This window comes from Quercus suber, unplaced genomic scaffold, assembly GCF_002906115.3.
Source record: "Quercus suber isolate HL8 unplaced genomic scaffold, Cork oak 2.0 scaffold_123B, whole genome shotgun sequence".
Lineage (NCBI taxonomy): Eukaryota > Viridiplantae > Streptophyta > Magnoliopsida > Fagales > Fagaceae > Quercus > Quercus suber.
The window spans coordinates 350,674-363,244 of NW_027071803.1; the positions used below are offsets into that span (position 1 = coordinate 350,674).

General features: G+C 35.2%; 3 protein-coding genes across 3 annotated transcripts in view; 1 reads left to right on the forward strand and 2 right to left on the reverse strand.

The window, feature by feature from the left end:
• LOC112029668 (serine/threonine-protein kinase PBL34-like) overlaps positions 1 to 2,538 on the reverse strand; it is a 7,314-nt gene extending 4,776 nt beyond the window's left edge. The window contains exons 1-3 of the mRNA XM_065770017.1: positions 2,515 to 2,538; positions 2,374 to 2,428; positions 1,882 to 2,265 (exon numbers count right to left, since the gene is read on the reverse strand). Of these exons, the coding sequence (XP_065626089.1) occupies positions 1,882 to 2,265; positions 2,374 to 2,428; positions 2,515 to 2,538 (463 nt within the window). The remainder of the gene's footprint in view (positions 1 to 1,881; positions 2,266 to 2,373; positions 2,429 to 2,514) is intronic.
• Positions 2,539 to 6,234: 3,696 nt separating this feature from the next.
• LOC136066157 (uncharacterized mitochondrial protein AtMg00810-like) lies at positions 6,235 to 7,510 on the forward strand. Its single transcript, XM_065770018.1, has 2 exons — positions 6,235 to 6,355; positions 6,579 to 7,510. The coding sequence occupies exons 1-2, from the start codon at positions 6,235 to 6,237 to the stop codon at positions 7,508 to 7,510; spliced, it is 1,053 nt and encodes a 350-aa protein (XP_065626090.1).
• Positions 7,511 to 7,826: 316 nt separating this feature from the next.
• Positions 7,827 to 10,466, reverse strand: LOC136066158 (receptor-like protein kinase 5). The gene has a single exon (XM_065770019.1). The coding sequence runs from the start codon at positions 9,795 to 9,797 to the stop codon at positions 7,827 to 7,829; it is 1,971 nt and encodes a 656-aa protein (XP_065626091.1). The 5' UTR covers positions 9,798 to 10,466.
• Positions 10,467 to 12,571: the final 2,105 nt, after the last annotated feature.

The following is a 12,571-nucleotide window of genomic DNA, read 5'->3' on the forward strand; positions in this document are numbered from 1 at the left end:
CTTTTTTTTTTTTTTTTTTTTTTTTCCAAATATGCTTTCAATTTACTCTCTATTATTTTTCTATCTCATTCAAATATTATTTTTTTTCATTTTTTCGCATATATTTTTTAATTTTCATTTGTTCATTTCTAAGTATATTTTTTTAAATCTCCCATCGGTAATATTTTCAAATTTTCCAACCACCTTTTTTGTTAAGTGTCTAATTTTAATTTTCACGCTTGCATAAATTATTTGTCCACCTTTACGAAATCTATGTTAGTCTTGTGCAAATCTTTTAAAAATTCTATGTAGTCTAAAATTTATCAAATCTATGTAATCTAGAATTAATCTATTATTCTTATTCATTAACTTATAATTAATTTTTCTTAAAAAATATTTATCATTAGAGAGAGAGAGAGAGAGAGAGAGAGAGAGAGAGAGAGAGAGAGAGAGATCCTACCCTTTCTTCTTCGGCAAGGTTTTATGATCTTATATTGATTGCAAAAAATTGCCATACCCACTAAATCATTTCAAAGCATTGACTTGATGAGATTTTGTGCATGTAGCCTAGATTGGCTAGATCGGTTTCTTTGTCTTTTTTTTTTGGGTTTTTTTTTTGTTTTTATTTATTTATTTATTTATTTTTAGGTTTTTTTGTTTTGATTTGAGTAGTTTTAAGATTGTGTTTTTGAGTTTGTTTTAGAGATGTTTGAGAGAGAAAGGATCTAGATTTGGTTGTGTTTGTAGCCATTGTGAAGGTTAAGCAAAAGTTGAATATTTTAATTGGTTGGGTTTATTTTATTTTATTCTGGTTAATTCTTCTGCTAATGAGGTCTTCAAACCAAGAGAGTTACTGTTCATTAGCAACAACAACCAAAAAAAAAAAAAAAATCCATTTCGAGAGTCTGTTGGTGCAACATTTCATGGGTTTATTCTCCAAATCAAAGAGAATTTTGGGTTTAGAGAGTTTGATGGAAATGTTAGGAAGAATACTTTGTTTGTATTAAATTACTGATTGTTCCAAAAGCTTAAACTATTAACATATGATAAATTTAATTATTTAACAACATACTTCTAATAGTTTGCATTCTCTATTCTTTATTTTTGTTTTCATAAGACTATTCTTTCTTGTTTAGTTCAAGATCCAAGTAAACTGTTTAATGTCTTCATAAATAAAAAAAAAAAAAAAATCCATTTCGAGAGTCTGTTGGTGCAACATTTCATGGGTTTATTCTCCAAATCAAAGAGAATTTTGGGTTTAGAGAGTTTGATGGAAATGTTAGGAAGAATACTTTGTTTGTATTAAATTACTGATTGTTCCAAAAGCTTAAACTATTAACATATGATAAATTTAATTATTTAACAACATACTTCTAATAGTTTGCATTCTCTATTCTTTATTTTTGTTTTCATAAGACTATTCTTTCTTGTTTAGTTCAAGATCCAAGTAAACTGTTTAATGTCTTCATAAAAAAAATACTAATAAAATCCACATAAACGGATCCATTTTCCTTTTCTTTTAATTTATTATTATTATTTTTATTAAAGACTCCTTGAATATCTTTGATTAATACAATACAAAGTTATAAACTATAGTGTTACAAACCCAAATAAGTTTATTGGTTACTTCGAGGGAACCAAGACCTCCTAATTGATAGATAGACTACTTTGAGGGAGTTCAGACATCTAAAGTGAATAGTGAATACTCACTCAATAATAATATTTTTCAACTTCCTTTATTAATCAACATCAAGTCATATAAATAGATGGCTTTACAAGGTAAAGCTAATATTTAAATTCCAAAGAAATCTAATCTTTATCTACTATAAGTAGATAAGATTTATTCAAATACTAAGCTAACAATTTATCCTATCATTATTTCCACATCATTTTCCGACGCACTCTTGCGCTTTGAATTCTTGAGGAGGGGAGAAGCATTGTACAACCTTGCAGCAATCTTCTCTCCATAAACAAGTGGCTGGTTGCATTTGTGCAGAATCTGCACAACCTCTTTCATGGAAGGCCGCTTAGAAGGTTCTGTATTCGTACAAATGATTCCAAGAATGAAAACAGAGCTCATTCCTTCCAAATAACTGGGTTCCTTGATCTCCTCATCCAATGCATCAACTATAGGGATGTCATCTTTAATGTAATGCCATGCCCATTTGGCAAGGGATGTGTGTTCATCACCATATCTAGCTTCCCTTCCAGTAGTTAGTTCCAGAAGGATAACCCCAAAGCTATAAACATCAATCTTCTCATTAACAACGGGAGTACGAGCACGCTCTGCGGTTCAAATTTACAACACAAACTAAAATAGAATTCCTGTTGATGCAAAAAGAGGAAACGAACATCACTATTAGAATGAACCTTATAAATTTGTATATCTCATACCTGGAGCTATGTAGCCAAAAGAACCGGCGAAAACTGACTCAAAAAAATGTTTTCCCTGTATCAGTTAGCAGTGAAGCAGAAAGGAGTAAAGAAGAAAGGATCACAGAACAAGAAGGAAGAAAAGAAGAACTAAGCAAACACAGAACAAATAGAACTAAACGACATAAACAAGCTGCAAGTGTATATTAGATTAGTTGATAAACGGCATGTAGTTTAGCTATTAATTTTATTCAAATTGTATCTCACGTGCTGTAACTAACTTTCCCACGTGTTATAACTGCTTCCCTTATTTTCTGTTTTGTTTGTTACATTCTGTTTTGAGCTTTAGATGCAGAGATGTATATATTCCTAGATTGTGTACAGGTTCATCATTATTACAATATCAAGAGAAAGTTTCTAATCTTCTCTCTCAAACACTCTCTCTTACATTCACAGATTCTTGGCTTTCTTCATCTCTGTTTTGTAATATAGTATCAGAGCAAGAGCCTACTTTAATGGCATCGAATACTCAAAATGCTTCTCAGCGAGAGCTGACTCCAATGGAAGATCCAAGAAGTCCATTTTTCTTGCACCATGGTGAAACACCAGGTGCGATTTTGGTTACTCAATCATTGACTGAGAACAATTGTCCTATGTGGTCCAGAGCAATGATAATGGCTTTGGATGCCAAAAGCAAACTCGGATTTGTTGATGGATCCATCAATGCTTCGATGGCAGTCACACCATTAGAGAAGAAAGCTTGGTCCAAATGCAATTCAATGATCTCTTCATGGATCTTGAATTCAGTTTCTCCTCACCTCACTGCTAGTGTAATTTACAGAGACACTGCATTTGAGGTATGGAACACTCTCAAGAAACGTTTCTCCCAAGCCAATGGACCAAGAATCTCTCAACTTCAGAGGCAAATTTCAACTATGATGCAAGGTACAGCCACAATTACAGGATTCTTCACTGATCTTCAAGCTGCTTGGGATCAACTATTGAATTTCAGGCCCTTACCGTGCTGCTCATGTGGTAAATGCACTTGTGGTGTAAATGACAAAATCACAGCACTTCAGCATCAAGACTCACTTATGCAATTCTTAAATGGCTTGAATGATTCTTATTCTCAAGTTCGAACACAGATTCTCATGATGGAGCCTAGTCCTTCCATTGATAAGGCATTTTCTTTGGTAATTCAAGAGGAAAGGCAAAGATGTTTGGATTTCAATGTTGCTCCCTCAGTTGAATCAACTGCTCTTGCAGTCAAGAATCAAGGATTCAATCAGGGAAATTCATTTCCAGGGAACAACAGGTATATCAGAGGAAATAACACAAAAGGGAGGCCTGTGTGTAGTCACTGTGGGAAGCTTGGCCATGTTATGGAGAAATGCTACAAGTTAGTGGGATTCCCTCCTGGTTACAAGTAGCGAGGCAAAGTGGCTATGGCAAATCAAGTCTTGGTTGAAGGTGATCAAGGCAATGCTGATATTTCACAGGTCAACTCATTCCCTTTTACTTCAGAGCAGTATCAACAATTGATTTCAATGCTCAGTTCTCATGCATCCTCATCTGCTGGTACAAATGGTACCAATGATGCCTTACACTCAGCCAATTCTGCCCTTTCAGGTAATGTGTGTAATGCTTGGTCTAATTTTGTTTCCTCAGATTTGCATCATTCAGTTTTTGCTATTAATCCTGTCAACAAGGCTGCCTATGGTAATGATGTCTGGATCATTGACACTGGAGCCACAGATCACATAGTTCATTCCTTATCTTTGTTTACACATGTCACTAGTTCTATTTCCACCTTTGTTCAATTGCCAAATGGTGAAAGAGTCACTGTCACACACATTGGTACAATTCAAGTCACTGCAACTTTGAAACTTGAAAATGTGCTATGTGTTCCCTCTTTTAATTTCAATCTAATCTCTGTCAGCAAATTAACCAAAACTCTTCCATGTTGTGTGGTTTTTCTATCAAATTTATGCTTTATCCAGGACCTTACTTGTTGGAAGAAGATTGGAATGGGTGAATTACATGACAATTTGTGTCTGCTGCATACTGCCCCAACTAGCAAATCTGTTTCAACAGCTTCTTCAACTCTTGAGTCTGTTTTTAAATCTTTTGTCAATTCTGTTTCTGAGTCTATGTTCATTCCTACTGTTACCAAGTCTTATCTTTGGCATATGAGGTTAGGACATGCCTCGGATAATAAATTTCATGCCTTGCATAATCTCATTTCTGATGTACAAAATTTTCACAGCAATAAGAATTGTATTCTTTGTCCAATTGCCAAACAGAAAAGACTTCCTTTCCCATCTTCTAATCACATTTCAAATAATGCTTTTGATTTGATTCACTGTGATATTTGGGGACCATTTGCTAAATTCACTCATGATGGCTTCAAGTACTTCCTTACCATTGTGGATGATGCCACAAGATCCACTTGGATTTACCTTATGAAATCCAAGGCTGAAACTAGACCTTTATTGATCTCATTTTATAACATGATACATACACAATTTCATGCCAATATTAAGATCATTAGAACTGACAATGGTCCTGAATTTTTCTTAAAAGAATTCTATGCCAACAAGGGCATCATTCACCAACATACATGTGTTGCCACTCCACAACAAAACTCAGTTGTGGAGAGGAAGCACCAGCACATTTTGTGCATAGCAAGGGCATTGAAATTTCAATCTAATGTTCCTATATCCTATTGGGGTGAATGTGTGTTGACTACTGTTCACATCATCGATAGGTTACCTTCCAAAATACTAAACCAGAAAACTCCCTTTGAAAAACTCTATGGCAAGCCTCCTTCCTTTGCTCATTTAAAGGTCTTTGGCTGCCTTTGTTTTGCCTCAACTCTTACTCATCACAGATCAAAATTTGATCCTAGATCTTCCTCTTGTGTTTTTCTTGGTTACCTGTTTGGTGTTAAGGGTTATAAGTTGCTTGACCTAACTACCAAAAGGATTTTTGTTTCCAGAGATGTTCATTTTCTTGAAACAGTATTTCCTTTTGTTTCCACTTCTCCATCTTCATCTCCTCACACTAGCATTCCTTTACCTCATCTCTTCCCTTCAGTGTCTAATCCTACTTCTTTGTTTGATTTTCCTAACCACAATGCTATTCCTTATGATTCCACTACTTCCATCCCATCTTCTACAGCTTCATCTATTCCCAATTCTGCAGATTTACATGTTCCTAATTCTGCAGATTTACCTCTTGCTACTTCTGCAGATACCATTTCTGCAGAATTACCTATCCTTCCTTCTTCAAACGTTCCACCCATTATTCCTCCCATAACTACATCATCTGTTCCTTTGAGGAAATCTTCCAGAGTATCTAAACCACCTGCATACCTGACTGATTTTAAGTGCAGCACAGTTGTTAGTAATGAATCTGCTCATTCTTCTTCTGCCAACAAGTCAGGTACTCACTACCCTTTGTCCACTTACCTTAACTCCTCCAAACTATCCCCCACTTATGCACACTTTTGTTCTTTAATCTCTACCATTCCTGAGCCTACATATTACCATAAGGCAGTCAAGGATTCTAATTGGCAGGCTGCTATGGCATCTGAGATTGCTGCTTTGGAAGCAAATAAAACCTGGACCATTACACATTTACCTCCTCACAAAAGGGCTATTGGGTGTAAATGGGTTTATAGGGTGAAGTATAATGCTGATGGCTCTTTGGACAGATACAAAGCTAGGCTTGTAGCCAAGGGTTTCACTCAGCAAGCTGGTTTGGACTTCACTGATACTTTCTCTCCAGTTGCTAAGCTCACCACTGTCAAGACTTTACTTGCTATTTCTGCTGTGAGAGGCTGACATTTGGTTCAACTTGATGTGAACAATGCTTTCCTTAATGGTACTCTCCATGAAGAGGTCTATATGCAATTGCCTCAAGGTTTTCACAGCAAGGGGGAGAACCTGGTTTGCAAGCTTCACAAGTCTTTATATGGTCTCAAGCAAGCATGAAGGCAGTGGTATTCCAAGTTCTCTACAACCATTTTAAAACATGGTTTCAAGCAATCAAAATCTGATTATTCTTTATTCACCAAGAAGATTAATCAGATCTTCATAGCATTGCTTGTTTATGTTGATGACATTCTCATTGCAAGCAATGATGTTCAAGCAGTGGAAGACCTTAAAGCTTCTTTGAATCTTGAGTTCAAGTTAAAAGACCTTGTAATTTGAAATACTTTCTAGGTCTTGAGGTTGCTAGATCAGAAAAGGGAATCTCACTATGCCAAAGAAAGTATGCACTAGGAGTTCTTAAGGATGCTGGTATGGAAGGTTGTAAGCCCAGCAAGGTACCAATGGAGCAAAACTTGAAACTAAGTAAGTACCAAGGAGTTTTATTAGATGATCCTGGGGTGTATAGAAGATTAATTGGAAGGTTACTATATCTGACAATAACCAGGCCAGATATCACATATTCAGTCCATAAACTAAGCCAATTCATGGCTAAGCCTAGGAAACCACATCTTGATGCAGCCTACAAGATATTACAGTACATCAGAGGATCTCCTGGTCAAGGCATTCTTCTGTCATCAAAGTCTGATCTACATTTGAAGGCCTACACGGATGCAGATTGGGCTTCATGTGTGGATACCAGAAGATCCACTACTGGTTTTTGTGTGTTCTTGGGTGATTCATTGGTTTCATGGAAATCTAAGAAACAATCCATCGTTTCCAGATCATCAGCTGAAGCTGAGTATAGAGCAATGGCCTTAACAGTTTGTGAAATGACTTGGTTGTTAGCTTTGTTAAAAGATTTGGAGGTTGATCATCCACAACCTGGTCTGCTCTTCTGTGATAATCAAGCAGCAATCCACATTGGTGAGAATTCAGTCTTCCACGAGCATACCAAACATATAGAGGTAGATTGTCATTTGGTTAGAGACAAGGTGCAAGAGAAGGTGATCCGTTTATTTTTTACTCCTACACATACACAGGTTGCAGACCTGTTCACCAAAGCATTATGCAGTCAACAATTGATGTTCTTAATTTCCAAGATGAGTGTATTGAATATACACAGTTATGAGTCTCATCTTGAGGGGGAGTATCAGTTAGCAGTGAAGCAGAAAGGAGTAAAGAAGAAAGGATCACAGAACAAGAAGGAAGAAAAGAAGAACTAAGCAAACACAGAACAAATAGAACTAAACGACATAAACAAGCTGCAAGTGTAAATTAGATTAGTTGATAAACGGCATGTAGTTTAGCTATTAATTTTATTCAAATTGTATCTCACGTGCTGTAACTAACTTTCCCACGTGTTATAACTGCTTCCCTTATTTTCTGTTTTGTTTGTTACATTCTGTTTTGAGCTTTAGATACAGAGATGTATATATTCCTAGATTGTGTATAGGTTCATCATTATTACAATATCAAGAGAAAGTTTCTAATCTTCTCTCTCAAACACTCTCTCTTACATTCACAGATTCTTGGCTTTCTTCATCTCTGTTTTGTAATACCCTGCTTGAACACCTTGGCTAGACCAAAATCAGCTATCTTTGCGTTGAACTCAGAGTCTAAGAGGATGTTACTTGATTTCACATCTCGATGAACAATTGGTGGGGAGCAGTTATGGTGCATGAAATACAATCCCTGGGCAGCCCCAACTGCTATCTGCAATCTCTTAGGCCAATCCAGGACAACATGCTGGACTGAACTTGAGGTGGATGATGCTCTACTCTTCCTATGTAGCCATTGATCCAGGCTACGGTTTTCTGAATACTCACAGACTAGAAGTTTTGAATTTTCATTGGACATACAACAGAGCAACTTCACTATGTTGGAATGTCGAATCGAACCCAATATTTTAACTTCTGCATGAAATTCTTTCTCAAGCATCTGCTTTGGCTTTCGGTTATTCCCAATTCTCTTCACAGCAACAAAATTGCTTGAATCATTGACAACAACACGGTATACCTTCCCTGATCCACCGCTACCAATCACATTATATTCTGTAAATCCTGACAAAATGTCTGATTCCTTGAAATTCACCCTCTGGAATGTGGTGAACTTCCATGTGGAATCAAATCCATGCTTTCCCTTCCTATAAATACAGATCATTGCAACTACTACACTCAGTAGAGCTGCTGCCACAAAACTTATAATTAAAGGAAGATATTTGGAGGGAACTTTCCTCGGTTTACGATGGTCAGAATTGTTACAGCTGTTAATGTTTAGTGATGGCTTATTAGAACAGAGAGCAAGATTGTTCAAGAAGCTGCTGGCATATGCATCATTTTCAAATTGTGTTGGGATCCTCCCAGTCAAATGATTGGAAGAGAGATTGAGTAAAGTGAGCTTCAAGAGGCCTAGTTGGAGAGGTATTTGGCCAGAAAGTTGGTTTTCTGACAAGTCCAACTCTGTAAGACCTGCCAAATTACCTAATTTCTCCGGAATAGGTCCAGAGATTTTATTTCGGCAAAAGTTTAGAGTATTCAACGTTTTCCATGATATAATATCTGGTGGAAGGGAGCCCGAGAGTCGATTTTGATCAAGAAAAAGAGTTGTTAAATTAGGAAGAGATGTTAATTCTCGAGGAATTGTGCCAGTAAAGAGGTTATTACTAGCCTCAAATACCACTAAATTCCTCCAGGAAGACACTCCAGCTGGAATCGTACCAGAAAAAAAGTTGTTATTTATTTCCAATCTTGAGAGATTCCTTGCCACCCTTTGAGGAAGCTCGTCTGTAAACGAATTGTCGCTTAAAATCAAGACCCTCAAATTCAACAATGTCCATAGGCCACTAGGAATATCCCCAGAAATCCAATTGTTGTATACATTCACAAACATCAAACCATTGCAATTGCCAAGCGACTTAGGCAATTCTCCAGTGAGGTTGTTGTTAAAAGCTACCACACCCACCAACCTTCCGTTATCACACAAGTGTTTTGGTAACTCACCTTCGAGCTTATTGTCTGCAACCTGGAACTCTACAAGCGTAGAATACCGCCCAAAGTCCGGAGGCAGAGTCCCTGATAAATTGTTGCTAAACACTTTAAGGACCCTCAGACTTGGAAGACGGCCGATACTGTCCGGGATTTTTCCAGATAACTGATTGAAAAACAAACTTAGACCTGTCATGTTTCTGAGTCTGCCAAAATCATCAGGTATGCTTCCAGTCAATTTATTATCGGAGAGGTCAATAACATCAATATTTAATGCTTCAACCACCCGAGGAATCTCCCCAGACAATTGGTTTCTGTAAAGAAACACAATACTTAAATTCTTTAGCATAAACAAACTGCTCGGAATTTTTCCAGTCAGATTGTTTACTGACAAATCCAAATGCACCAAAGCCTCCATTTCTCCAATCGTGTCTGGGATTTCCCCATTCAAACTAGACGCAGTAATCCACAAAAACTTAAGCTTCTTCAACTTCGTGAAACTCGAAGGCAACTCTGCTGCTGTCATGTTGAATCTGCTCCAATCGTGTCATGTTACTAAGGTTGAAGTAATTCTGCGAGAGGTCGAGCTCTTCAAGCTTGGAGCAGTTGTAGAGAGCTTTAGGAAACTCTTGAGAAATGAAGTTGTATGAAAGGTCAATGACTGTGAGGTTCTTGAGGTCACAGATGAAGGGTGGGACTGTTTGGGTGATGTTCTTGTTTTGAAGTAGTAGTTGGGTGACTAAGCCGTTGGTGCTGGTGATCTCTGGCCAGTTACAATGGTGAGAGGAGTTGAAGGAGTTCAAGTGGCTTAGAGATAGTGGATTTTGCCAGTGGCTTAGAGATGGTGGGTTTTGCCAATGTTGCTTTAGTTTCAGGAGGACTGTTTGTTCTTTGTCATTTAGCTGAGACTCAGAGTTCGCATGTCCGAAAAGGAGGAGAAGGAAGGAGAGGAAGATAGTTGTTTTGGTCATTTGGAATATCGGACTTTGAGTACGTTATTCCGGTTTCTCAACTCAAAGATAAGCAATTGGCGAGCAACCACAAAGAATTTGCTCACTTTAAATCAGGGAAATTTACGCTGGGGTCCAAGGATGAGAAAACTTTGCACCATTTTGTAAACTAATCATTACCCATTCTAAAAATAATTGGTGACTAATTCTAAACTAAATTTGTAATAATTTACATTTGGATATAAAAAAAATCAAAGAATTAGTTATGATTTCATCTTATATTTTGTTGTGAACCTTATTTTAATAATATTCATGATTAAACATTCTCCTGTCATTGTTGCAGTAGAAATTATTAGAATAAGTACAAACACTATAACCACTTTATAAACAAATCAATTGATTTTCTAGTTCTTACTAGTCATTGGCACAATTCAAAAATATTTGATATTCTATTTAAAAAAATTGAGATATCAAAATCATATTATGCTAATAATAGTAAAATTTGTCACAAGTCCTGTATCTAACTGACGCATCATTGTATTTTTAGGGTTCAAATCCTCACTCTCTTCACTATTGTAAGTGTGTAACTATCAAATAATAATAATATTGAAATTTCATTTTCAGTAATTTTTTTTTAATTTTATTTTTATTTTTTATAATTTGTAAATTCTTTAGAATAAAACTTAACTTACTTACTAATAAATTCAGTTAAAAAGATTTGAAACTTACAAATTTAAAAGAAAAATGCTAAAAGTACTCTTAAGTTTTATAGATTAATGTAATAATGAATGTAATGGATGAATTTTAACTAAGGTTTTGTGTGATGCCTCAATTTGATTGATTGTGTGGTGTGTGTGAATGTGTGATGAGTCCCACATCGGGTATTTAATAGGTAGATCTAGATTTTATTAATAACTACAACAAGTCTCAATTGTGACTAGTCTTTTTGAGATATAATGCAAATGTGGTTAGCTCATTGCCGGTTAAAGCAGAACACCTAACATAGAAACAAATAAGAATAGAAAAAACTTATTCAATTCTAAGGAAACCAATTCGAGACCTTCCCCCTCCTCCCCACCCCTCGCGGCTAAAAAAAAAAAGGAAAGGGGTTTCCTTTTGAAGCAAACAAGCTCTTTTTTTAGCTAGATAATCTTATTCTTGTCAAACGTTTTTTTACACTATTCAATGCACTTTTTTCCCCTTATCTTTTTTTTTTTTTTTCCCCCACACAATGTTAAAACTCTAAATTCTCTACCTATCTTTTTTTCTTCTCCATCTCTCGACTTTTTCACTGTTTCAAACTTTACAGGTATATTGCTATATTCTTAAAATTTTTAGATTGGTTTATTTTCTCAATTTATTTTAAAGAATCAAATTAGATGTCTAAACTTTACATATTATATTAATCACTTACTTTGGTTGTTAGTAACTATGAATTGATTATTTTTGTTTCTTTATATTATTGATATGAAATATATACTTGTAATTAATTGAGATTATGAAGAATCATAAGCAAAAATGAGTTTGAATTGAATTCTAAACAAATTTGTATCAAGGCAGATTTTGCAAATCTTTATACGAACATGCTACATAATATTTTTTTAGGTAATTTTCTTTCCATAATCTTGTTCCCTACACAAAAATCCTAGCTTAGCCACTAAGAGGACCCACACAGTAATAATAGTGTAAACATTGCCAATGCCAATAAAATTTTCATATCACAAGATAGGTTGTTTCGTTAGTGGTTTTTAACATATATGAGCAAAATGTTTGGATTGATATGGGTTAAAAATTTTGTGTTTAAAATAAATATAATTTTAAATTTTAAATTTAATTTGACACAAATTATTCTTTAAAGAAAAAAAAAATTTGTCACAACGACTTATACTTCTTTTTTTTTTTTTTTTTTTTTTTTTTTTTTGCTCTGTAATTTTTTTTTTCCCACAAACTTCCTTTGTTTTATTTATTTATTTTTCCTTTTTTAATTTTAAAAAAATAATGTAGTCTTTTCTTTACCCTTGGGGTTCACGTTCATCCTTTAGAATTTTAAGCTCCAAAAGCTAACCAAATTAAATAAAAACCCTAAAAAGGGTTTTTTTTTTTCATACAAGCCTAGCTAGTGGAGAAGCAAGGATTTAATTTTAAGAGGGATGTTTAAAAGCGGCATACACATGCACACAAATGTGAGTCCTTGAGACCAATTTGAAAAAAAAATAATAATAATAAAGTTAAGATTAAGCGATATTCTAATACAAGAAAGTCTTAAAAAAAACATATTCATTATATTGTGTGATGATGCCAAAAATGGTCGTTAGTCGTTGACCTTGTCTAAGCTCTGGGCAAGGAGATG

Coding starts and splice junctions, on each gene's coding strand:
- LOC136066158 (XM_065770019.1), bottom strand. CDS start 9,797: ATGACAGCAGCAGAGTTGCCTTCGAGTTTCACGAAGTTGAAGAAGCTT.
- LOC136066157 (XM_065770018.1), top strand. CDS start 6,235: ATGGTACTCTCCATGAAGAGGTCTATATGCAATTGCCTCAAGGTTTTC. Junction 6,356..6,578: donor AAGCAAGCATGAAGGCAGTG/GTATTCCAAGTT, acceptor AATACTTTCTAG/GTCTTGAGGTTGCTAGATCA.